Source organism: Penaeus vannamei, chromosome 20, assembly GCF_042767895.1.
Source record: "Penaeus vannamei isolate JL-2024 chromosome 20, ASM4276789v1, whole genome shotgun sequence".
NCBI classification, from domain to species: Eukaryota; Metazoa; Arthropoda; class Malacostraca; order Decapoda; family Penaeidae; genus Penaeus; species Penaeus vannamei.
Genome location: NC_091568.1, coordinates 5271625 through 5299124, shown reverse-complemented (window position 1 = coordinate 5299124; position 27500 = coordinate 5271625). Strand labels below are relative to the sequence as shown.

General features: G+C 37.1%; 9 protein-coding genes across 9 annotated transcripts in view; all 9 read left to right on the top strand.

Moving 5' to 3' along the window:
* Nucleotides 1–1174, top strand: part of LOC113818623 (rhodopsin-like) — a 1622-nt gene extending 448 nt beyond the window's left edge. The window contains exon 2 of the mRNA XM_070135635.1: nucleotides 1–1174. This exon is cut by the window's left edge and continues 61 nt beyond it. Within this exon, the coding sequence (XP_069991736.1) occupies nucleotides 1–1073 (1073 nt within the window). The 3' untranslated portion in view covers nucleotides 1074–1174.
* Nucleotides 1175–3001: 1827 nt separating this feature from the next.
* Nucleotides 3002–4464, top strand: LOC113818622 (rhodopsin). Its single transcript, XM_027370812.2, has 2 exons — nucleotides 3002–3106; nucleotides 3249–4464. Exon 2 carries the CDS (start codon nucleotides 3249–3251, stop codon nucleotides 4377–4379), a length of 1131 nt encoding a protein of 376 aa, XP_027226613.2. The 5' UTR covers nucleotides 3002–3106; the 3' UTR covers nucleotides 4380–4464.
* Nucleotides 4465–6350: 1886 nt separating this feature from the next.
* LOC113815195 (rhodopsin-like) lies at nucleotides 6351–7953 on the top strand. The gene is made up of 2 exons (XM_070134783.1): nucleotides 6351–6456; nucleotides 6738–7953. The coding sequence occupies exon 2, from the start codon at nucleotides 6738–6740 to the stop codon at nucleotides 7866–7868; it is 1131 nt and encodes a 376-aa protein (XP_069990884.1). The 5' UTR covers nucleotides 6351–6456; the 3' UTR covers nucleotides 7869–7953.
* Nucleotides 7954–9889: 1936 nt separating this feature from the next.
* On the top strand, nucleotides 9890–11490 carry LOC138865308 (rhodopsin-like). Its single transcript, XM_070135633.1, has 2 exons — nucleotides 9890–9994; nucleotides 10272–11490. The coding sequence occupies exon 2, from the start codon at nucleotides 10272–10274 to the stop codon at nucleotides 11400–11402; it is 1131 nt and encodes a 376-aa protein (XP_069991734.1). The 5' UTR covers nucleotides 9890–9994; the 3' UTR covers nucleotides 11403–11490.
* Nucleotides 11491–12988: 1498 nt separating this feature from the next.
* LOC113818621 (rhodopsin-like) lies at nucleotides 12989–14425 on the top strand. Its single transcript, XM_070134781.1, has 2 exons — nucleotides 12989–13097; nucleotides 13209–14425. Exon 2 carries the CDS (start codon nucleotides 13209–13211, stop codon nucleotides 14337–14339), a length of 1131 nt encoding a protein of 376 aa, XP_069990882.1. The 5' UTR covers nucleotides 12989–13097; the 3' UTR covers nucleotides 14340–14425.
* A 1505-nt stretch (nucleotides 14426–15930) lies between these two features.
* LOC113803940 (rhodopsin-like) lies at nucleotides 15931–17464 on the top strand. Its single transcript, XM_070134782.1, has 2 exons — nucleotides 15931–16039; nucleotides 16250–17464. The coding sequence occupies exon 2, from the start codon at nucleotides 16250–16252 to the stop codon at nucleotides 17378–17380; it is 1131 nt and encodes a 376-aa protein (XP_069990883.1). The 5' UTR covers nucleotides 15931–16039; the 3' UTR covers nucleotides 17381–17464.
* A 1578-nt stretch (nucleotides 17465–19042) lies between these two features.
* Nucleotides 19043–20570, top strand: LOC113818618 (rhodopsin-like). Its single transcript, XM_070135632.1, has 2 exons — nucleotides 19043–19145; nucleotides 19354–20570. Exon 2 carries the CDS (start codon nucleotides 19354–19356, stop codon nucleotides 20482–20484), a length of 1131 nt encoding a protein of 376 aa, XP_069991733.1. The 5' UTR covers nucleotides 19043–19145; the 3' UTR covers nucleotides 20485–20570.
* Nucleotides 20571–22355: 1785 nt separating this feature from the next.
* On the top strand, nucleotides 22356–23985 carry LOC113818656 (rhodopsin-like). Its single transcript, XM_070135631.1, has 2 exons — nucleotides 22356–22457; nucleotides 22752–23985. Exon 2 carries the CDS (start codon nucleotides 22752–22754, stop codon nucleotides 23880–23882), a length of 1131 nt encoding a protein of 376 aa, XP_069991732.1. The 5' UTR covers nucleotides 22356–22457; the 3' UTR covers nucleotides 23883–23985.
* Nucleotides 23986–26155: 2170 nt separating this feature from the next.
* The window catches only part of LOC113815173 (rhodopsin), a 1928-nt gene continuing 583 nt past the window's right edge, over nucleotides 26156–27500 (top strand). Inside the window, exons 1-2 of the mRNA XM_027367255.2 lie at nucleotides 26156–26252; nucleotides 26861–27500. The exon at nucleotides 26861–27500 is cut by the window's right edge and continues 583 nt beyond it. Coding sequence (XP_027223056.2) covers nucleotides 26861–27500 — 640 coding nt within the window. The 5' untranslated portion in view covers nucleotides 26156–26252. The remainder of the gene's footprint in view (nucleotides 26253–26860) is intronic.

The window sequence follows — 27500 nt, the reverse complement described above, 5'->3', positions numbered from 1 at the left end:
ACTATACAGTGGTAGATACAGTACCAGAGGGCATGCTCCATATGGTACACTCTCACTGGTATCAGTTCCCTCCCATGAATCCTCTCTGGTATGGACTTCTCGGCTTTTGGATGGTTGTTATGGGATCGCTATCCCTGGCAGGCAACTTCGTCGTCATTTGGGTATTCATGACAACTAAAGCTCTAAGATCACCTGCCAATCTTTTAGTCGTCAACTTGGCCATCTCCGACTTCTTCATGATGCTTACCATGACTCCTCCTCTTCTGGTCAACGCTTACTGGGGAACATGGGTTCTCGGAGCATTCTTCTGTGAGATCTATGCCTTCTTCGGTTCCTTCTTCGGCTGCGTGTCCATCTGGTCCATGGTCTTCATCACTGCTGACCGATACAACGTCATCGTCAAGGGAGTGTCTGCTGAACCTCTCACATCTGGTGGAGCCATGTTGAGGATTGCTGGCACTTGGCTTTTCACTCTTGCTTGGTGCCTTCCTCCCTTCTTCGGATGGAACCGATATGTACCTGAGGGTAACATGCTTGCATGTGGTACTGACTACCTGACGGAGACTGAACTCTCTAGGAGTTATCTCTACATCTACTCAGTGTGGGTATATCTTTTCCCTCTTGCCTACATCATCTACAGCTACACCTTCATCGTTAAGGCTGTTGCTGCTCACGAGAAGGGAATGCGAGAACAAGCTAAGAAGATGGGAGTCAAGTCTCTGAGAAGCGAGGAAGCCCAGAAGACCTCTGCTGAATGCCGTCTGTGCAAGGTTGCTCTCATGACCGTCACCCTGTGGTTCGTGGCATGGACCCCCTACTTCGTCATCAACTGGGGAGGCATGTTCAACAAGCCCATTGTCACTCCTCTTTTCTCCATCTGGGGCTCCGTCTTCGCCAAGGCCAACGCCGTCTACAACCCCATTGTGTACGCCATCAGCCATCCTAAGTACCGAGCTGCCCTCGAGAAGAAGCTGCCTTGCCTTGCCTGCAACACTGAGGGTAGAGACGGTGGTGCCTCTGATGCTGGATCCACTGCCACTGCCCAGAGCACTGAGAAGGCCGAGTCTGCCTAAAAAAGAAACTCGTTATTGGAATATCTATTGTAAGATCCAATGAAAATGGCATCCCATGTCGAAAATCCCTTGTAGATATAATAAAAACTCCCAGCATTGACCATATGATTTTAATTTACTGTACCTCTACCTCATTGAAGCCAGTATGACATATATGTTTTATTTTTAATATTTTATATGTATTGAAAACGCACAAAAGTTTGCCAGATCCGGGGTATGAATACTCATGCTTTCATCAATTCCCGTCATCTGCAAGGAGCTAGTGGAGGTAGGATGCTAAGTAGGTACAATACTGAACGAACAAACTGTGACCTATTGAGGACTCTCTTTGTAACCCATTTGTCATTATAGTATCAATAACACGCAAGTAACAAAGTTTCTACGTTTCAATAATAGATTTAATACATTATATAAAACTGATTAACAGAAAGTTGATGATGAACGAATAAAATGAGGCAGGATTGGCACACTGACTATTAGATGAAGAAAAATACAACCATGTAATCAAAAATACTTTCTGCAGTCTTGGTTAATGGGCCAAAAAATATGTGTGTATGTGTGTGTTTATGTATGTATGTATATATATGCATATATATGTATATATCTATATATACATGTCTTTACATATATATATATATATATATATATATATATATATATATATATATATATATATATATATATATATGCACGTATATGTGCACAGATATATATATATATATATATATATATATATATATATATATATATATATATATTTGTATGCATACATATATACGTGTATATTTAAAAAACCGACAAAAACAAAGACATGTGTGTGTGTGTGTGCGCGCGTGTGTGTGTCTGTCTGTCTCTGTAAACATATACATGTATATGTGTATTTGTTTTTATGTATATAAATACACATGTATATATACAGTATATTAATATGTGTATATACCATATACATGAACATATCTATATGTGCAATGAAAAACACAATACCATGTTGATAATATGGAAGAAAAACCCACAATGCACAAACTAGATTTATTGAGGAAAGTGAGACAACAGTTTCGGAATCGTCCTCGATTCCGAAACTATTGTCTCACTTTCCTCAATAAATCTAGTTTGTGCATTGTGGGTTTTTCTTCCATATCCACATGTATGTGCGCATAGAGAGCGAAAAAAATCTTTAGAAATATATATATAATAATTGTGTTACACGACCTCAAATTTGCTTGAATTATCTTAAAACAGTGATAAAGCTTGTTCCAGACTGCAATGAGAGAGATACTAGTTATCCTTGAACTTTATCCTGACTTAACCTCATATTTTGAGTAAGGAGGGCATTCTAGGCCATATATTTCCTGGTGTAAAAGGCTACACAATCATCTACATGTATATGATTTGTCACTGCCATTCTTGTTTGAAGTTAAGGAAAGCTAAACTCTATAATAGCGCTCTGTATTTTTCTCAGATTAGACTATATCTGAAACACTGCATACCTTGAAGATAACAATGCATACCTTGATGAAGAAATTACCTTTAGATATGCATACTGATATATGAGATATAACCGTAACACTAGCATGATTAGAGTATTCATGCCTACGATAGTATTGTTTGCCTGAACATTGTGGGTTCATTGATGAGTTAAATATTTCTTGTTTATTCATTTATTTTCTAAAGTATGACTGTTCATAAAATTTGAGAAACTATGACCCTTAAGCCACAGCCGACCATGTATGGCTGTTTTTCACCATAAAAATTCCTAATCCTCGTAAAATCTGCATATTCATATATCCAGATGCACGTGTAAATGGGAAAAAAGATAGATACGGTATGATGTCCGAGGCTAAAGGTTACCAGATACCAATTCAAAGACCAGGAAGTCGGTAATCTTATAATGTAAAGCTTCAGCTGACTATATAAGAGCTGCATACAAACCTGCATCCCCAGTTACCTTGCGGGACTCAACCAGAGAGGGTGCCACACACCGAAGTAGTTCACTACTGAAATTTCTTCGGTTTCGTTGAAAACATCTTGTAAAGGTAATGCGTGTATGTTTGTATGTCTTTGTAGGTACACATTTGTTTAACTATTTACTAATATGTCTGTACTCACGCACAGTAAAGTCTGGATAAACACATTTCTACATTTTAGTGCACACTCTATATCATAAATTCATTGCAGATGTCGTCGTGGAACAGTCCAGTCCAGGACACTGTCCTACCAACCACCAATCCTTATGGGAACTATACAGTGGTAGATACAGTGCCAGAGAGCATGCTCCATATGGTACACTCCCACTGGTATCAATTCCCTCCCATGAATCCTCTCTGGTATGGTCTTCTCGGCTTCTGGATGACTGTCATGGGAACATTGTCTGTAGCTGGTAACTTCGTTGTCATTTGGGTATTCATGAATACCAAGAGTCTGCGAACACCCGCCAACCTGCTTGTCGTCAACCTGGCCATCTCCGACTTCTTCATGATGGTCACCATGACTCCTCCTCTTCTGGTCAATGCTTATTGGGGAACGTGGGTTCTCGGAGCATTCTTCTGTGAGATCTATGCCTTCTTCGGTTCTTTCTTCGGTTGCGTGTCCATCTGGTCCATGGTCTTCATCACTGCTGACCGATACAACGTCATCGTCAAGGGAGTGTCTGCTGAACCTCTCACATCTGGTGGAGCCATGTTGAGGATTGCTGGCACTTGGCTTTTCACTCTTGCATGGTGCCTTCCTCCCTTCTTCGGATGGAACCGATATGTACCTGAGGGTAACATGCTTGCCTGTGGTACCGACTACCTGACTGAGACTGAACTCTCCAGGAGCTATCTGTACGTCTACTCTGTATGGGTATATCTTTTCCCTCTTGCCTACATCATTTACAGCTACACTTTCATCGTCAAGGCTGTTGCTGCTCACGAGAAGGGAATGCGAGAACAAGCCAAGAAGATGGGAGTCAAGTCTCTGAGAAGCGAGGAAGCCCAGAAGACCTCTGCTGAGTGCCGTCTGTGCAAGGTTGCTCTCATGACCGTCACCCTGTGGTTCGTGGCGTGGACCCCTTACTTCGTCATCAACTGGGGAGGCATGTTCAACAAGCCCATTGTCACTCCTCTGTTCTCCATCTGGGGCTCCGTCTTCGCTAAGGCCAACGCCGTCTACAACCCCATCGTGTACGCTATCAGCCACCCCAAGTACCGCGCTGCCCTTGAGAAGAAGCTGCCTTGCCTTGCTTGTGCTACTGAAGGCAGAGATGGAGGTTCTGACGCTGGATCCACTGCTACTACTGAGACCCCTGAGAAATCCGAGTCTGCCTAAGGAACCAACACCATATTTTTCTTAAATGAAAGTCCTGGTCCGAATCCCTTATTAATGACTTAAAATAAAAACTCCCAGCATGTAACCCCGAATTTAACAATAGCCTAATTTTTCAAGTAAGCATATATATATATATATATATATATATATATATATATATATATATATATATATATACCGTAGGTTCAACGGATGTAAGAAATTATTTTACGACAGATACGAAAAAAACAATATTGAAATATATTCATATATATTCAAATAGATATCATTCTCATTAGAAAAAAGAAATATAATGACAAAAACATGCTAAGAAATAAAAACACATGAACGTGTTTATTATCACATATATAAATATATATACATAAATATACATATACATATTCTACCCATATACATTCTTGCCATTACATCTGTATATACTTGAATAGATTTATATGTATGTATGCATGTGTTCCTTTGTGTGTAATATGTTATTTGTCTAGTGTGTTTGTGCGTGTGTGTGTGTGTGTGTGTGTGTGTGTGTGTGTGTGTGTGTGTGTGTTTGTGTGTGTTTGTGTATGTGCATATATATATATATATATATATATATATATATATATATATATATATATATATATATATATATATATATATATATATATATTATACATGTATTATATCTATATATATTATTATATCATATATCATATATATAATATTTATATAATATATATATATATATATATATATATATATATATATATATATATATATATATATATATATATATATATATATAATGTGTTTATGTATACATACATATATATAGATGTCTTCTTATATATTCATATATATAGATATATATAGAGAGATAAATAGTGTGTAATACTGCCTGTATATACAAACAAAAAAATGATTCAATAAAAGAGCACAAAATCACAAATAAAATTACACACATACAAAACACGTGTGTATGTGCGTATCTGTCATTACTAAGCCATGGAAGTAAAATAGTGAAAATGATAATAGTGAAACATTTTTCTTTTTCTTCTAGATTTATATGCTGTGCAGTTGGTAAAACATACACCTTTTACTATAATGGAAATATTTTTCTATCGTTATCATAACTCCTTCGCTTACTTTCCATAAACTGGGAGGAATCGCAGTTGATGAATATATTCATAACATTTGACAAATATGACCTGTTCAACAATGAGATACTGGTCGTCCTTAAATCAAGCATGGAATTAATAGAATTGAAAGAATGCAATTATCAACAAACGGAGATAGTTCAGTTGATAAATTCAAAATATGTACATTTTGAAAACCCTTACATTATCAAAGTTGTCCGAATCATCTTTTTGATATATCTTTATGTTGTCTGTTGTTCATATGTTTTAACTATTACTAGAAATCTGGATACATAAAATTATAGACAGACAATACCTATAAGCTTATGAACCTTTAGGGATAATAACATTTATTAAACAAATCGTTATATTGATTGTACTTAGATGATATTCACTGATCTCCCGTCAAAATAGATTAATGGGTGACTTGCATATCAACAGATTTGATCAAGGGACCAAAAATTACATTTTTTTCTTATAAAAGTATGTATTTTTATGCAATTATATGTATGTTAATTTAATTTATTCATGGTGAGATAATAAAAAATACAGGTACGTATTCTTGAGCTTACGGAGAATTAATAAAGAAAACAGAGATGCTTGAATATCTTAATAAGGTTTCGATTAATAGTAACTAGTGTCGGGTCAAAGGTCATCTAAATAACCTTTCATCTACCAGCATTCGGCATTTTTAATAACTTAACATAGGGAAAAAATCAGAACTTTGGAAAGATATATTTGAAGTATTACAGATCAGTCATGCACATGTATGTATGTATGTAAGTATTGGAAGACGAGGAAGTCGATAATCTTATAATGTAGATGCAAAGCCTCACATGACTATATAAGAGGCGCATGCGAACGTGCACTCCCAGTTGCCTTGCGGGACTCAGCCAGAGAGGAGGTGCTTCTCGCCGAAGTAGTTCGATTCTGAAATTTCTTCGGTGGAAAGATCTTTTGTCGTAAAGGTAATTTCTGGAATATGTTTGTTTGTTTGTTTTTTCTGACTGATTATTCATGTGAAAACTTGACCACGTCACAATTGAAAAACTCAGGGTCATTCATACCAATAATACCTTTCTTCGCATAGAAAAAAACGTATAGTAATTTTCAATACTTCACTGAATTAATACATCTCGCATACGCATATGCCTCCTTCATTTATGTGTATGTCTGTGTTTTCAATAATTAAGCATGTGTGCGACATATAATGCTTAACGTATATTCTACATTGTAAAATTAATTGCAGATGTCGTCGTGGAACAGTCCAGTCCAGGACACTGTCCTTCCAACCACTAACCCTTATGGGAACTATACAGTGGTAGATACAGTGCCAGAGAGCATGCTCCATATGGTACACTCCCACTGGTATCAATTCCCTCCCATGAATCCTCTCTGGTATGGTCTTCTCGGCTTCTGGATGACTGTCATGGGAACATTGTCTGTAGCTGGTAACTTCGTAGTCATCTGGGTATTCATGAATACCAAGAGTCTGCGAACACCTGCCAACCTGCTTGTCGTCAACTTGGCCATCTCCGACTTCTTCATGATGGTCACCATGACTCCTCCTCTTCTGGTCAATGCTTATTGGGGAACGTGGGTTCTCGGAGCATTCTTCTGTGAGATCTATGCCTTCTTCGGTTCTTTCTTCGGTTGCGTGTCCATCTGGTCCATGGTCTTCATCACTGCTGACCGATACAACGTCATCGTCAAGGGAGTGTCTGCTGAACCTCTCACATCTGGTGGAGCCATGTTGAGGATTGCTGGTACTTGGGCTTTCACTCTTGCATGGTGCCTTCCTCCCTTCTTTGGATGGAACCGATATGTACCTGAGGGTAACATGCTTGCATGTGGTACTGACTACCTGACTGAGACTGAACTCTCTAGGAGTTATCTCTATGTTTACTCTGTATGGGTATATCTTTTCCCTCTTGCATACATCATTTACAGCTACACTTTCATCGTCAAGGCTGTTGCTGCTCACGAGAAGGGAATGCGAGAACAAGCCAAGAAGATGGGAGTCAAGTCTCTGAGAAGCGAGGAAGCCCAGAAGACCTCTGCTGAATGCCGTCTGTGCAAGGTTGCTCTCATGACCGTCACCCTGTGGTTCGTGGCGTGGACCCCCTACTTCGTCATCAACTGGGGAGGCATGTTCAACAAGCCTATTGTCACTCCTCTTTTCTCCATCTGGGGCTCCGTCTTCGCCAAGGCCAACGCCGTCTACAACCCCATCGTGTACGCCATCAGCCACCCCAAGTACCGAGCTGCCCTTGAGAAGAAGCTGCCTTGCCTTGCTTGTGCTACTGAAGGCAGAGATGGAGGTTCTGACGCTAGATCCACTGCTACTACTGAGACCCCTGAGAAGACCGAGTCTGCCTAGGGAACCAACACCATATTTTTCTTAAATGAAAATCCTGGTCCGAATCCCTTATTAATGACTTGAAATAAAAACTCCCAGCATCTAACCCCGAATTTAACAATAGCCTACTTTTTCAAGTATATATATATATATATATATATATATATATATATATATATATATATATATATATATATATATATATATATATATGTGCGTGTGTGTGTGTGTGTGTGTGTGTGTGTGTGTGTGTGTGTGTGTACTGTAGATACAACGTATGTAAGAAATTATTTTACGACAGATATGAAAAAAATATTGAAATATATTCACAGATATTCAAATAGATATCATTCTCATTAGAAAAAAGAAATATAATGACAAAAACATGCATAGAAATAAAAACACATGAACGTGTTTATTATCACATATATAAATATATATACATAAATATACATATACATATTCTACCCATATACATTCTTGCCATTACATCTGTATATACTTGAATAGATATATATGTATGTATGCATGTGTTCCTTTGTGTGTAATATGTTATTTGTCTAGTGTGTGTGTGTGTGTGTGTGTGTGTGTGTGTGTGTGTGTGTGTGTGTGTGTGTGTGTGTGTGTGTGTGTGTGTGTGTGTGTGTGTGTGTGTGCATATATATATATATATATATATATATATATATATATATATATATATATATATATATATATATAATATATATATATATATATATAATATATATATATATATATATATATATATATATATATATATATATATATATATATATATATATATATATATATATAATGTGTTTATGTATGCATGCATATATAGATGTCTTCTTATATATTCATATATATAGATATATATAGAGAGATAAATAATGTGTAATACTGCCTGTATATACAAACAAAAATATGATTCAATAAAAGAGCACAAAATCACAAATAAAATTACACATACATACAAAACACGTGCGTATGTGTGTATCTGTCATTACTAAGCCATGGAAGTAAAATAGTGAAAATAATAATAGTGAAACATTTTTCTTTTTCTTCTAGATTTATATGCAGTGCAGTTGGTAAAACATACGCCTTTTACTATAATGGAAATATTTTTCTATCGTTATCATATCTCCTTCGCTTACTTTCCGTAAACTGGGAGGAATCGCAGTTGATGAATATATTCATAACATTTGACAAATATGACCTGTTCAACAATGAAATACTGGTCGTCCTTAAATCAAGCATGAAATTAATAGAATTGAAAGAATGCAATTATCAACAAACGGAGATAGTTCAGTTGATAAATTCAAAATATGTACATTTTGAAAACCCTTACATTATCAAAGATGTCCGAATCATCTTTTTGATATATCTTTATGTTGTCTGTTGTTCATATGTTTTAACTATTACTAGAAATTTGGATACATAAAATTATAGACAGACAATACCTTTAAGCTTATGAACCTTTAGGGATAATAACATTTATTAAACAAATCGTTATATTGATTGTACTTAGATGATATTCCCTGATCTCCCGTCAAAATAGATTAATGGGTGACTTGCATATCAAAAGATTTGATCAAGGGACCAAAAATTACATTTCTTTCTTATAAAAGTATGTAGTCTTTTTATGCAATTATATGTTAATTTAATTTATTTATGGTGAGATAATAAAAAATACAGGTACGTATTCTTGAGCTTAAGGAGAATTAATAAAGAAAACACAGATACTTGAATATTTGAATAAGGTTTCGATTGATACTACCTAGTGTCGGGTCAAAGGTCATCTAAATAACCTACTAAATAGATAAATAAATAAATAAATAATCTAAATAATCTACCAGCATTCGGTATTTTTAATAACTTAACATAGGAAAAAAATCAGAACTTTGGGAAGATATATTTGAAGTATTACAGATCAGTCATGCCATGTATGTATGTATGTAAGTATTGGAAGACGAGGAAGTCGATAATCTTATAATGTAGATGCAAAGCCTCACATGACTATATAAGAGGCGCATGCGAACGTGCACTCCCAGTTGCCTTGCGGGACTCAGCCAGAGAGGAGGTGCTTCTCGCCGAAGTAGTTCGATCCTGAAATTTCTTCGGTGGAAAGATCTTTTGTCGTAAAGGTAATTTCTGGAATATGTTTGTTTTTTTTTCTGACTGATTATTCATGTGAAAACTTGACCACGTCAGAATTGGCAAACTCAGGGTCATTCATACCAATAATACCTTTCTTCGCATAGAAAAAAACTTATAGTAATTTTCAATACTTCACTGAATTAATACATCTCACATACGCATATGCCTCCTTCATTTATGTGTATGTCTGTGTTTTCAATAATATAAGCATGTGTGCGACATATATTGTTTAACGTATATTCTACATTGTAAAATTAATTGCAGATGTCGTCGTGGAACAGTCCAGTCCAGGACACTGTCCTTCCAACCACTAACCCTTATGGGAACTATACAGTGGTAGATACAGTGCCAGAGAGCATGCTCCATATGGTACACTCCCACTGGTATCAATTCCCTCCCATGAATCCTCTCTGGTATGGTCTTCTCGGCTTCTGGATGACTGTCATGGGAACATTGTCTGTAGCTGGTAACTTCGTAGTCATCTGGGTATTCATGAATACCAAGAGTCTGCGAACACCCGCCAACCTGCTTGTCGTCAACCTGGCTATCTCCGACTTCTTCATGATGGTCACCATGACTCCTCCTCTTCTGGTCAATGCTTATTGGGGAACATGGGTTCTTGGCGCATTCTTCTGTGAGATCTATGCCTTCTTCGGTTCTTTCTTCGGTTGCGTGTCCATCTGGTCCATGGTCTTCATCACTGCTGACCGATACAACGTCATCGTCAAGGGAGTGTCTGCTGAACCTCTCACATCTGGTGGAGCCATGTTGAGGATTGCTGGTACTTGGGCTTTCACTCTTGCATGGTGCCTTCCTCCCTTCTTTGGATGGAACCGATATGTACCTGAGGGTAACATGCTTGCATGTGGTACTGACTACCTGACTGAGACTGAACTCTCTAGGAGTTATCTCTATGTTTACTCTGTATGGGTATATCTTTTCCCTCTTGCATACATCATTTACAGCTACACTTTCATCGTCAAGGCTGTTGCTGCTCACGAGAAGGGAATGCGAGAACAAGCCAAGAAGATGGGAGTCAAGTCTCTGAGAAGCGAGGAAGCCCAGAAGACCTCTGCTGAATGCCGTCTGTGCAAGGTTGCTCTCATGACCGTCACCCTGTGGTTCGTGGCGTGGACCCCCTACTTTGTCATCAACTGGGGAGGCATGTTCAACAAGCCCATTGTCACTCCTCTTTTCTCCATCTGGGGCTCCGTCTTCGCTAAGGCCAACGCCGTCTACAACCCCATCGTGTACGCCATCAGCCACCCCAAGTACCGAGCTGCCCTTGAGAAGAAGCTGCCTTGCCTTGCTTGTGCTACTGAAGGCCGAGATGGAGGTTCTGACGCTGGATCCACTGCTACAACTGAGACCCCTGAGAAGACCGAGTCTGCTTAAGGAACCAACATCATGTTTTTTTTCTAAACTGGAAGTCTTATTCCAAATCCCTTATTATTAAGTTAGAATAAAAACTCCCAGCATCTGACCCTGGAATTTTACAACCTACGTTTTCAAGTATAAAAAAAAAAACAGAAAATATATACTGTAAATACAATGCATATATGAAATGCTTTTAAAACAGATACGACGATATTGAAATCTATTCCTCGTATCAATGTGAATTCCTATTCTTTCTTAGAAAGAGAAAAGCCTGTATCAATATATAGCCACATATATATATGTTATATATATAAATATATATATATACATAAATATAAATTTACATATTCTGTTCATATACATCTCTGCCATTATACTTATCATAGATTTGTACGCTTGTTTTTTTTTTTTGTGTGTGTGTGTGTGTGTGTTTATTTTTGTGTGGCATGTTATGATTGTCTTTATGTGTTCATTATTTATACATATATGTGTGTATGTGTATGTATACATATATACAAGATATACATACAATTAATACAAAGTGTATGTGTGTGCGTGCCTGTTTATGTGTGCATTCATGTGTGCATATATATTTGTATGTATATATGTGTGTGTGTGCGTTCTTATATATTGATATATATATAGATATATAAAGAAAATGGTGTGAAATTATGCTTTTATAAAAAAAAAATACAAACAAGGTTGAATAAAAGAGCACAAAATCACAAACAAAATTACATAGACACATACATGCAAAACACGTGTTTATGTATGTGTGTATCTGTTGTTATTAAGCAATGAAACTATAATATAATAATAAAAATGATAGTAACATTGAACATCTTTCTTTTTCTTTCATAATTATTTGCAATGCAGATTGGTAGAACAGCATACATTTACTCTACTAAAATGGACAGATTTCTTATCATATCCTTATCCCTTTCGCTTATTTTCCGTAAACTGTGAGAAATCGCAATCGACAATATATTCGTAACATTTGGCAAATATGACCTCTGTTCACTAATCAAACATTGGTCGACCTTAAACAAGAAATTAATAAGATTGAAAGGATAAAATCACCAACAAAAGGAGATAGTTCAGTTGAATATATTCAAAATATACGTATTTTTGAAAACACATTATCAAAAATGTCCGAATCACCAAAATATTTAATCAAGAGACAAAAAATTACATTGAAAAAAAATAAAACTATAAAGTCCTTTTATGCAATTACATGGATGTTGATTGAATTAATTCATGGTTAGATAAAGAAAATACAGGTACATATTTTTGACCTAACATAGAATGAATAAAGAAAACACAGACGGCTGAATAATTAAATATTTTTTTTTTAATTAATACTAACCAGTATCGGGTCAAAGATCATCTGGATAATAATCTTTCATCTACCAGCATTCGATATTCTTAATAACAGAGCATAGGAAACAGAAACGGGGTCAGAACTTCGGAAAGATATACTTGAAGTATTACAAATCAGTCATGCACAGACATGTATGTCTGTATGTATGTATTGGAAGACGAGGAAGTCGATAATCTTATAATGTAGATGCAAAGCCTCACATGACTATATAAGAGGCGCATGCGAACGTGCACTCCCAGTTACCTTGCGGGACTCAGCCAGAGAGGAGGTGCTTCTCGCCGAAGTAGTTCGATTCTGAAATTTCTTCGGTGGAAAGATCTTTTATCGTAAAGGTAATTTCTTCTGGAATGGCTGTTTTTCTATTCTATAGATGTACATATATAAGCGTTTGTGCGTCATATCACTATGTGTTTATATAATCAACAATGTAAAATTCATTGCAGATGTCGACGTGGAACAGTCCAGTCCAGGACACTGTCCTACCAACCACCAATCCTTATGGGAACTATACAGTGGTAGATACAGTGCCAGAGAGCATGCTCCATATGGTACACTCCCACTGGTATCAATTCCCTCCCATGAATCCTCTCTGGTATGGTCTTCTCGGCTTCTGGATGACTGTCATGGGAACATTGTCTGTAGCTGGTAACTTCGTAGTCATCTGGGTATTCATGAATACCAAGAGTCTACGAACGCCTGCCAACCTGCTTGTCGTCAACCTGGCCATCTCCGACTTCTTCATGATGGTCACCATGACTCCTCCTCTTCTGGTCAATGCTTATTGGGGAACATGGGTTCTTGGCGCATTCTTCTGTGAGATCTATGCCTTCTTCGGTTCCTTCTTCGGCTGCGTGTCCATCTGGACCATGGTCTTCATCACTGCTGACCGATACAACGTCATCGTCAAGGGAGTGTCTGCTGAGCCTCTCACATCTGGTGGTTCTATGATGAGGATTGCTGGTACCTGGGCTGCCTCTCTTGCCTGGTGCCTTCCTCCTTTCTTCGGATGGAACCGCTATGTGCCTGAGGGTAACATGCTTGCATGTGGTACTGACTACCTGACGGAGTCTGAACTCTCCAAGAGTTATCTCTATGTCTACTCCGTCTGGGTTTACCTCTTCCCTCTTGCCTACATCATCTACAGTTACACTTTCATCGTTCAGGCTGTTGCTGCCCACGAGAAGGGAATGCGAGAACAAGCCAAGAAGATGGGAGTCAAGTCCCTCAGGAGTGAGGAAGCCCAGAAGACCTCTGCTGAGTGCCGTCTGTGCAAGGTTGCTCTCATGACCGTCACCCTGTGGTTCGTGGCATGGACCCCCTACTTCGTCATCAACTGGGGAGGCATGTTCAACAAGCCCATTGTCACTCCTCTGTTCTCCATCTGGGGCTCCGTCTTCGCTAAGGCCAACGCCGTCTACAACCCCATCGTGTACGCCATCAGCCACCCCAAGTACCGAGCTGCCCTTGAGAAGAAGCTGCCTTGCCTTGCTTGTGCTACTGAAGGCCGAGATGGAGGTTCTGACGCTGGATCCACTGCTACAACTGAGACCCCTGAGAAGACCGAGTCTGCTTAAGGAACCAACATCATGTTTTTTCTAAACTGGAAGTCTTATTCCAAATCCCTTATTATTAAGTTAGAATAAAAACTCCCAGCATCTGACCCTGGAATTTAACAACCTACATTTTCAAGTATAAAAAAAAACAGAAAATATATACTGTAAATACAATGCATATATGAAATGCTTTTAAAACAGATACGACGATATTGAAATCTATTCCTCATATCAATGTGAATTCCTATTCTTTCTTAGAAAGAGAAAAGCCTGTATCAATATATAGCCACATATATATATGTTATATATATAAATATATATATATACATAAATATAAATTTACATATTCTGTTCATATACATCTCTGCCATTATACTTATCATAAATTTGTACGCTTGTTTTTTTTTTTTGTTTTTTTTTTGTGTGTGTGTGTGTGTGTTTATTTTTGTGTGGCATGTTATGAGTGTCTTTATGTGTTCATTATTTATACATATATGTGTGTATGTGTATGTATACATATATACAAGATATACATACAATTAATACAAAGTGTATGTGTGTGCGTGCCTGTTATATGTGTGCATTCATGTGTGCATATATATTTGTATGTATATATGTGTGTGTGTGTGTTCTTATATATTGATATATATATAGATATATAAAGAAAATGGTGTGAAATTATGCTTTTATAAAAAAAAAAATACAAACAAGGTTGAATAAAAGAGCACAAAATCACAAGCAAAATTACATAGACACATACATGCAAAACACGTGTTTATGTATGTGTGTATCTGTTGTTATTAAGCAATGAAACTATAATATAATAATAAAAATGATAGTAACATTGAACATCTTTCTTTTTCTTTCATAATTATTTGCAATGCAGATTGGTAGAACAGCATACATTTACTCTACTAAAATGGACAGATTTCTTATCATATCCTTATCCCTTTCGCTTATTTTCCGTAAACTGTGAGAAATCGCAATCGACAATATATTCGTAACATTTGGCAAATATGACCTCTGTTCACTAATCAAACATTGGTCGACCTTAAACAAGAAATTAATAAGATTGAAAGGATAAAATCACCAACAAAAGGATATAGTTCAGTTGAATATATTCAAAATATACGTATTTTTGAAAACACATTATCAAAAATGTCCGAATCACCAAAATATTTAATCAAGAGACAAAAAATTACATTGAAAAAAATAAAACTATAAAGTCCTTTTATGCAATTACATGGATGTTGATTGAATTAATTCATGGTTAGATAAAGAAAATACAGGTACATATTTTTGACCTAACATAGAATGAATAAAGAAAACACAGACGGCTGAATAATTAAAAAAAAAATTCTAATTAATACTAACCAGTATCGGGTCAAAGATCATCTGGATAATAATCTTTCATCTACCAGCATTCGATATTCTTAATAACAGAGCATAGGAAACAGAAACGGGGTCAGAACTTCGGAAAGATATACTTGAAGTATTACAAATCAGTCATGCACAGACATGTATGTCTGTATGTATGTATTGGAAGACGAGGAAGTCGATAATCTTATAATGTAGATACAAAGCCTCACATGACTATATAAGAGGCGCATGCGAACGTGCACTCCCAGTTACCTTGCGGGACTCAGCCAGAGAGGAGGTGCTTCTCGCCGAAGTAGTTCGATTCTGAAATTTCTTCGGTGGAAAGATCTTTTATCGTAAAGGTAATTTCTTCTGGAATGGCTGTTTTTCTGACTGATTATTCATGTGAAAAACTGAACTCATCAGATTTCGGGAAAATAGGGTCTCACATATGCATATGCCGCCCTCATTTACTGTATATGTGTATTCCATTCTATAGATGTACATATATAAGCGTTTGTGCGTCATATCACTATGTGTTTATATAATCAACAATGTAAAATTCATTGCAGATGTCGACGTGGAACAGTCCAGTCCAGGACACTGTCCTACCAACCACCAATCCTTATGGGAACTATACAGTGGTAGATACAGTGCCAGAGAGCATGCTCCATATGGTACACTCCCACTGGTATCAATTCCCTCCCATGAATCCTCTCTGGTATGGTCTTCTCGGCTTCTGGATGACTGTCATGGGAACATTGTCTGTAGCTGGTAACTTCGTAGTCATCTGGGTATTCATGAATACCAAGAGTCTACGAACGCCTGCCAACCTGCTTGTCGTCAACCTGGCCATCTCCGACTTCTTCATGATGGTCACCATGACTCCTCCTCTTCTGGTCAATGCTTATTGGGGAACGTGGGTTCTTGGCGCATTCTTCTGTGAGATCTATGCCTTCTTCGGTTCCTTCTTCGGCTGTGTATCCATCTGGTCCATGGTCTTCATCACTGCTGACCGATACAACGTCATTGTCAAGGGAGTGTCTGCTGAACCTCTCACATCTGGTGGAGCCATGTTGAGGATTGCTGGTACTTGGGCTTTCACTCTTGCATGGTGCCTCCCTCCCTTCTTCGGATGGAACCGATATGTACCTGAGGGTAACATGCTTGCATGTGGTACTGACTACCTGACTGAGACTGAACTCTCTAGGAGCTATCTCTATGTTTACTCTGTATGGGTATATCTTTTCCCTCTTGCCTACATCATCTACAGCTACACTTTCATCGTCAAGGCTGTTGCTGCTCACGAGAAGGGAATGCGAGAACAAGCCAAGAAGATGGGAGTCAAGTCGTTGAGAAGCGAGGAAGCCCAGAAGACCTCTGCTGAATGCCGTCTGTGCAAGGTTGCTCTCATGACCGTCACCCTGTGGTTCGTGGCATGGACCCCCTACTTCGTCATCAACTGGGGAGGCATGTTCAACAAGCCCATTGTCACTCCTCTGTTCTCCATTTGGGGCTCCGTCTTCGCCAAGGCCAACGCCGTCTACAACCCCATCGTGTACGCCATAAGCCACCCCAAGTACCGAGCTGCCCTTGAGAAGAAGCTGCCTTGCCTTGCTTGTGCTACTGATGGCCGAGATGGAGGTTCTGACGCTGGATCCACTGCTACTACTGAGACCCCTGAGAAATCCGAGTCTGCTTAAGGAACCAACATCATGTTTTTTTCTAAACTGGAAGTCTTATTCCAAATCCCTTATTATTGAGTTAGAATAAAAACTCCCAGCATCTGACCCTGGAATTTTACAACCTACGTTTTCAAGTGTAAAAAAAAAAAAACAGAAAATATATACTGTAAATACAATGCATATATGAAATGCTTTTAAAACAGATACGACGATATTGAAATATATTCCTCATATCAATGTGAATTCCTATTCTTTCTTAGAAAGAGAAAAGCCTGTATCAATATATAGCCACACACACACACACACACACACACACACACACACACACACACACATATATATATATATATATATATATATATATATATATATATATATATATATATATGTTATATGCATAAATATATATACATAACTATAAATTTACATATTCTGTTCATATACATCTCTGCCATTATAATTATCATAAATTTGTACGTATGTTTTTTTGTTTATTTGTGTGTGTGTGTTTGTTTTTATGTGTGGCATGTTATGAGTGTCTTTATGTGTTCATTATTTATACATATATGTGTGTACATGTGTATGTATACATATATATAAGATATACATACAATTAACACAAAGTGTATGTGTGTGTGTGTGTGTGTGTGTTTATGTGTGTATTTATATGTGCATATATATTTGTATGTATATATGTGTGTGTGTGCGTTCTTATATATTGACTTATATATAGATATATAAAGAAAATGGTGTGAAATTATGCTTTTATATAAAAAATACAAACAATGTTGAAGAAAAGAGCAGAAAATCACAAACAAAATTACATAGACACATACATGCAAAACACGTGTGTATGTATGTGTGTATCTGTTATTACTAAGCAATGAAACTATAATATAATAATAAAAATGAGAGTAACATTGAACATTTTTCTTTTTCTTTTATAATTATATGGAATGCAGATTGGTAGAACAGCATACTTTTACTCTACTAAAATGGACAGATTTCTTATCATATTCTTATCCCTTTCGCTTATTTTCCGTAAACTGTGAGGAATCGCAATCGACAATATATTCGTAACATTTGGCAAATATGACCTCTGTTCACTAATCAAACATTGGTCGACCTTAAACAAGAAATTAATAAGATTGAAAGGATAAAATCACCAACAAAAGGAGATAGTTCAGTTGAATATATTCAAAATATACGTATTTTTGAAAACACATTATCAAAAATGTTTACTCAAGAGACAAAAAATTACATTTTTAAAAATAAAACTATAAAGTCCTTTTATGCAATTACATGGATGTTGATTGAATTAATTCATGGTTAGATAATAAAGAAAATACAGGTACATATTTTTGACCTAACATAGAATGAATAAAGAAAACACAGACGGCTGAATAATTAAATATTTTTTTTTAATTAATACTAACCAGTATCGGGTCAAAGATCATCTGGATAATAATCTTTCATCTACCAGCATTCGATATTCTTAATAACAGAGCATAGGAAACAGAAACGGGGTCAGAACTTCGGAAAGATATACTTGAAGTATTACAAATCAGTCATGCACAGACATGTATGTCTGTATGTATGTATTGGAAGACGAGGAAGTCGATAATCTTATAATGTAGATGCAAAGCCTCACATGACTATATAAGAGGCGCATGCGAACGTGCACTCCCAGTTACCTTGCGGGACTCAGCCAGAGAGGAGGTGCTTCTCGCCGAAGTAGTTCGATTCTGAAATTTCTTCGGTGGAAAGATCTTTTATCGTAAAGGTAATTTCTTCTGGAATGGCTGTTTTTCTGACTGATTATTCATGTGAAAAACTGAACTCATCAGATTTGGGGAAAATAGGGTCACATATGCATATGCCGCCCTCATTTACTGTATATGTGTATTCCATTCTATAGATATACATATACAAGCGTTTGTGCGTCATACCACTATGTGTTTATATAATCAACAATGTAAAATTCATTGCAGATGTCGACGTGGAACAGTCCAGTCCAGGACACTGTCCTTCCAACCACCAATCCTTATGGGAACTATACAGTGGTAGATACAGTGCCAGAGAGCATGCTCCATATGGTACACTCCCACTGGTATCAATTCCCTCCCATGAATCCTCTCTGGTATGGTCTTCTCGGCTTCTGGATGACTGTCATGGGAACATTGTCTGTAGCTGGTAACTTCGTAGTCATCTGGGTATTCATGAATACCAAGAGTCTACGAACGCCTGCCAACCTGCTTGTCGTCAACCTGGCCATCTCCGACTTCTTCATGATGGTCACCATGACTCCTCCTCTTCTGGTCAATGCTTATTGGGGAACGTGGGTTCTTGGCGCATTCTTCTGTGAGATCTATGCTTTCTTCGGTTCCTTCTTCGGCTGTGTGTCCATCTGGTCCATGGTCTTCATCACTGCTGACCGATACAATGTCATTGTCAAGGGAGTGTCTGCTGAACCTCTCACATCTGGTGGAGCCATGTTGAGGATTGCTGGTACTTGGGCTTTCACTCTTGCATGGTGCCTTCCTCCCTTCTTCGGATGGAACCGATATGTACCTGAGGGTAACATGCTTGCATGTGGTACTGACTACCTGACTGAGACTGAACTCTCTAGGAGTTATCTCTATGTTTACTCTGTATGGGTATATCTTTTCCCTCTTGCCTACATCATTTACAGCTACACTTTCATCGTCAAGGCTGTTGCTGCCCACGAGAAGGGAATGCGAGAACAAGCCAAGAAGATGGGAGTCAAGTCGTTGAGAAGCGAGGAAGCCCAGAAGACCTCTGCTGAATGCCGTCTGTGCAAGGTTGCTCTCATGACCGTCACCCTGTGGTTCGTGGCGTGGACCCCCTACTTCGTCATCAACTGGGGAGGCATGTTCAACAAGCCCATTGTCACTCCTCTTTTCTCCATCTGGGGCTCCGTCTTCGCTAAGGCTAACGCCGTCTACAACCCCATCGTGTACGCCATCAGCCACCCCAAGTACCGAGCTGCCCTTGAGAAGAAGCTGCCTTGCCTTGCTTGTGCTACTGAGGGCAGAGATGGAGGTTCTGACGCTGGATCCACTGCTACAACTGAGACCCCTGAGAAGACCGAGTCTGCCTAAGGAACCAACATCATGTTTTTTCTAAACTGGAAGTCTTATTCCAAATCCCTTATTATTGAGTTAGAATAAAAACTCCCAGCATCTGACCCTGGAATTTAACAACCTACATTTTCAAGTATAAAAAAAAAAACAGAAAATACATACTGTAAATACAATGCATATATGAAATGCTTTTAAAACAGATACGACAATATTGAAATATATTCCTCATATCAATGTGAATTCCTATTCTTTCTTAGAAAGAGAAAAACCTGTATCAATATATAGCTACTTAAATATATGTTATATGTATAAATATATATACATAAATATATATTTACATAATCTGTTCATATACATCTCGGCCATTATACTTATCATAAATTTGTACGTATGTGTTTTGTTGTTGTTGTTTATTTGTTTATTTTTGTGTTTGGCATGTTATGAGTGTCTTTAAGTGTTCATTATTTATACATACATGTGTGTATGTGTATGCATACATATACATAAGATATACATACAATTAACACAAAGTGTATGTGTGTGTGTGTGTGTGCGTGTTTATGTGTGCATTCATGTGTGCATATATATTTGTATGTATATATATGTGTATGTATGCGTTCTTATGTATTGATATACATTGATATATAAAGAAAATGGTGTGAAAATATGCTTTTATATATATATATATATATATATATATATATATATATATATATATATATATATATATATATGTATGTATGTATGTATATATATATATATATATATATATATATATATATATATATATATATATATATATATATATATAACAAGGTTCTTTAAAAGAGCACAAAATCACAAACAAAATTACATAGACATACATACAAAATACGTGTATGTATGTGTGTATCTGTATTACTAAGCAATGAAAGTATAATATAATACTAAAAATGATAGTAACATTGAACATTTTTCTTTTCTTTAAAATTATATGCAATGCAGATTGGTAGAACAGCATACATTTACTCTGCTAAAATGGACAGATTTCTTATCATATCCTTATCCCTTTCGCTTACTTTCCGTAAGCTGTGAAAAATCGCAATCGACAATATATTCGTAACATTTGGCAAATATGACCTCTGTTCACTAATCAAACATTGGTCGACCTTAAACAAGAAATTAATAAGAATGAAAGGATAAAATCACCAACAAAAGGAGATAGTTCAGTTGAATATATTCAAAATATACATATTTTGAAAACACATCATTATGTTGTTGTTCATATGTTCATGTCATTACTGGAAATTTAGATGAATGAAATGATACTTATACGATACATTTAAGCTCAAGAGCCTTTATGGATAATAACAGTTATGAAACAAATCATTATATTTATTGTATTTGGGTGAAATTCACCGGTCTGCCGTCAAAATAGATGGATTTTAGGTGACTTGCATATCAAAATATTTAATCAAGAGACCAAAAATTACATTGAAAAAAAATAAAGTATAAAGTCCTTTTATGCAATTACATGAATGTTGATTGAATTAATTCATGGTTAGATAATAAAGAACACACAGGTACATATTTTTTACCTAAAAAAGAATGAATAAAGAAAACACAGACGGCTGAATAATTAAATATTTTTTTATTAATACTAACCAGTATCGGGTCAAAGATCATCTGGATAATAATCTTTCATCTACCAGCATTCGATATTCTTAATAACAGAGCATAGGAAACAGAAACGGGGTCAGAACTTCGGAAAGATATACTTGAAGTATTACAAATCAGTCATGCACAGACATGTATGTCTGTATGTATGTACTGGAAGACGAGGAAGTCGATAATCTTATAATGTAGATACAAAGCCTCACATGACTATATAAGAGGCGCATGCGAACGTGCACTCCCAGTTACCTTGCGGGACTCAGCCAGAGAGGAGGTGCTTCTCGCCGAAGTAGTTCGATTCTGAAATTTCTTCGGTGGAAAGATCTTTTGTCGTAAAGGTAATTTCTTCTGGAATATGTTTTTTTTTTCTGACGTATTATTTATGTGAAAACTTGACCACGTCAGAATTGGCAAACTCAGGGTCATTCATACTAATAATACCTTTCTTCGCCTAGAAAAAAAAAACGTTTAGTAATTTTCAATGCTTCACTGAATTAATACATCTCACATACGCATATGCCTCCTTCATTTATGTATATATCTGTGTTTTCAGTACCCTCTGTATACTTATATAAGCGTGTGTGCGACATATAATGTTTAACGTATATTCTACATTGTAAAATTAATTGCAGATGTCGTCGTGGAACAGTCCAGTCCAGGACACTGTCCTTCCAACCACTAACCCTTATGGGAACTATACAGTGGTAGATACAGTGCCAGAGAGCATGCTCCATATGGTACACTCCCACTGGTATCAATTCCCTCCCATGAATCCTCTCTGGTATGGTCTTCTCGGCTTCTGGATGACTGTCATGGGAACATTGTCTGTAGCTGGTAACTTCGTAGTCATCTGGGTATTCATGAATACCAAGAGTCTGCGAACACCTGCCAACCTGTTGGTCGTCAACCTGGCCATCTCCGACTTCTTCATGATGGTCACCATGACTCCTCCTCTTCTGGTCAATGCTTATTGGGGAACATGGGTTCTCGGAGCATTCTTCTGTGAGATCTATGCCTTCTTCGGTTCCTTCTTCGGCTGCGTGTCCATCTGGTCCATGGTCTTCATCACTGCTGACCGATACAACGTCATCGTCAAGGGAGTGTCTGCTGAACCTCTCACATCTGGTGGAGCCATGTTGAGGATTGCTGGCACTTGGCTTTTCACTCTTGCTTGGTGCCTTCCTCCCTTCTTCGGATGGAACCGATATGTGCCTGAGGGTAACATGCTTGCATGTGGTACTGACTACCTGACGGAGACTGAACTCTCTAGGAGTTATCTCTATGTTTACTCTGTATGGGTATATCTTTTCCCTCTTGCATACATCATTTACAGCTACACCTTCATCGTCAAGGCTGTTGCTGCTCACGAGAAGGGAATGCGAGAACAAGCCAAGAAGATGGGAGTCAAGTCTCTGAGAAGCGAGGAAGCCCAGAAGACCTCTGCTGAATGCCGTCTGTGCAAGGTTGCTCTCATGACCGTCACCCTGTGGTTCGTGGCATGGACCCCTTACTTCGTCATCAACTGGGGAGGCATGTTCAACAAGCCCATTGTCACTCCTCTTTTCTCCATCTGGGGCTCCGTCTTCGCCAAGGCCAACGCCGTCTACAACCCCATCGTGTACGCCATCAGCCACCCCAAGTACCGAGCTGCCCTTGAGAAGAAGCTGCCTTGCCTTGCTTGTGCTACTGAAGGCCGAGATGGTGGTTCTGACGCTGGATCCACTGCCACTGCCCAGAGCACTGAGAAGGCTGAGTCTGCCTAAAAACAAGCAACATTTTTAAGATGCAGATGCTTTCTTATTAATGGTGCAAGGCAACTTACTCCGAATCCCTTGTAACTGTTCCAATAAAAATTCCCAGCATGAAGTACTCGACTTTGATGGAGACCTAAAACTTCAAATATTTATAGCAATGAAGGAAGTATGAATGTTTAACTCATACGTCTGTTTTCAAACACTTTTTAACATAAGATGATAACAATGGAAAGTTGAATAAAATTCATACAAACAAACAAAACACAGATACAAACATACACAAACGCACATGTGTGTTTATGTGTAACTATTGGTGTGTTACAAACATAGAAATTCATAAATAAGTATACAGGAAGTTCGATAGACAGATAAATATAAAAATATATATATGCATATATTCACAGTTAACATATGCAAGCACGCACTCACACACACACGCACACACATACATACACACACACACACACACACACACACACACACACACACACACACACACATACACACAGACATATATATATATATATATATATATATATATATATATATATATATATATATATATATATACATATATAGATATATAGATAGATAGATAAATACGTACATATATATGCATATATACGTATATGTACATATGCATAATCATATATACATACATATATATATATGTGTGTGTATACATATATACATACATACACGAATATATGTGTAGAAATATATATATATGCATGTATACATGTATATACATATATATACATATAAATACATATATATGTGTATGTGTATGTTTGTGTGTGAAATATATATGTATATATGTAAATATATATACATACACACATGTATACATATACTGCACAGACAATCGCATAGACGCGCGCACATACATACATACATACATATATATATATATATATATATATATATATATATATATATATATATATATATATATATGTGTGTGTGTGTGTGTGTGTGTGTGTGTGTGTGTGTGTGTGTGTGTGTGTGTGTGTGTGTGTGTGCATATGTACATCTATATATATGCATATGCATTATACATGTGTGTGTATGCGCGCGTGTATGTATGTGTGTGTGTGCACCAGTATGTACGAAATTTTCATTAACATACATTACTGAATTTATCACTTGTTTAGAAATAATATCAGAGGTACCTTATGTTTATTCACAATGTCCATTTTTTTATATATATAAGTTCATGAACTGAAATTATCATGAACAAGAGAGAGAAAAAAATCACTTAATCAATATAGCGTCCACAATAAAAGCCAATACTCTTACTAACGAGAAATTGTTGTAAGCGAAAAAATCACAAAAATACACAAATTAATTTACGCACAGACACCGGAAGTATTTATTACATTACATTACATTCTACTAATAACAGGAAAACTTCTGAAACATTTTCGTTTATCTTAATTACATGCCAAAACGACTAGTCAGCCTAAAATGCATTACAAAATATCTGAACTTAACTCAAATTCTGCTGAACTCCTTCCTTTTGACCGAGAGAAATGAAAGACAATGAATATTTTCAAAGGTAGTGGTAACTGCGGTCTTTCATCAATAAAACACGCCTATTTTAAGTCAACAACTAGATTCTTATAAAAGAAATTATGTCTATTAAGGAGAGGTCAAATAACTGAATATATTAACAGATATTGATTTTGAAAAGCTCTGCAGTATGCAAAAATGTCATATAAAATCATCATTACACACTTTTTTATTTTGTATGCGGGCATTTATTAATTAAACGAAATAGAATTGAGATGAAAATGAAATTCATGGATTTTAGATGTGAATCCTTCAGGGCTGGAATTGTTCTTGCTACATATACAAGAATTTTGTTAAAATCAATAAATGAATTTATGTATACTTAGTATATATAATCCGACATTAACCGAACACGCTGATATATGAAAGAAATGTACGAAAAATACAGACACCTGTTTGCTTACATTAATTGTTGTTTTTTAAATGCTAATGAGTACTAGGTCAACGTTCATCTGACTAAAGATCTTTTAGTTCCTAAATTTGTTCTTAATAAAGCCGTAGGATGAAATACCCTCTCGAAGTTCATTTTCAGCATTGCTTTCGAAAAAGAAAATATTGCAAATTACTTAAGCACAGATATATATGTGCATGTGTGTGTGTGCGTGTGTGTGTTTGTATGTAAATGTTGGAAAAGAAGGAAGTCGGTAATCTTATAATGTAAGTACAAAGCCTCGCATGACTATATAAGAGGCGCATGCACACCTGCACTCCCAGTTGCCTTGCGGGACTCAGCCAGAGAGGAGGTGCTTCTCGCCGAAGTAGTTCGATTCTGAAATTTCTTCGGTGGAAAGATCTTTTGTCATAAAGGTAATTTCTTCTAGAAAGTATTTTTTGACCGAATATTCATGTGAAAACTTGAACTCGATAGAATTGGGGAAACAGGGTCATCTATACCAAGTTAATAAAAAGTGGTAATTCATAAAGTAAATACATCTCACATACGGATCTCTCCCTCCTTTGTGTGTGTCTGTGTCTGTGTGCATGTGTGTGCGTGTGTTGAGGGGTGAGGGTGAGACAATAGGTTCAAGGTTTTCCGACCTGAAGACCTACAAACATATGTGTATATATATATGTATATATATGTACATATATTTATATTAGTTGTATCGATGGGACACTGTGATATGCTGCATCAATATAACTACATATATGTCTGTGTATCACAATCCTCTTGCATTTAATCTTCAGGTCTGAAGATCTTGAACCTATTGTGTCCTTCCTCATTATACCCATTTTGCATAAAATGAGCTTTTTAGATATGTCATGTTTTCTCTTCTTTTCATTTTTGTGTTTCCATGTAGTCTATACTGATATCAATCAATCTTTAGCCTTCTATTCTCTTCAGTACTCAAAAAATCCTGAACAATCATATTGCAATGACTGACTCATAATCTACATTGTAAAAATCATTACAGATGTCGTCGTGGAACAGTCCAGTTCAGGACACTGTCCTTCCAACCACCAATCCTTATGGGAACTATACAGTGGTAGATACAGTGCCAGAGAGCATGCTCCATATGGTACACTCCCACTGGTATCAATTCCCTCCCATGAATCCTCTTTGGTATGGACTTCTCGGCTTCTGGATGACTGTCATGGGAACATTATCTGTAGCTGGTAACTTCGTAGTTATTTGGGTATTCATGAATACCAAGAGTCTGCGAACACCCGCCAACCTGTTGGTCGTCAACTTGGCCATCTCCGACTTCTTCATGATGGTCACCATGACTCCTCCTCTTCTGGTCAATGCTTATTGGGGAACATGGGTTCTCGGAGCATTCTTCTGTGAGATCTATGCCTTCTTCGGTTCCTTCTTCGGCTGCGTGTCCATCTGGTCCATGGTCTTCATCACTGCTGACCGATACAATGTCATCGTCAAGGGAGTGTCTGCTGAACCTCTCACATCTGGTGGAGCCATGTTGAGGATTGCTGGCACTTGGCTTTTCACTCTTGCATGGTGCCTTCCTCCCTTCTTCGGATGGAACCGCTATGTACCTGAGGGTAACATGCTTGCATGTGGTACTGACTACCTGACTGAGACTGAACTCTCCAGGA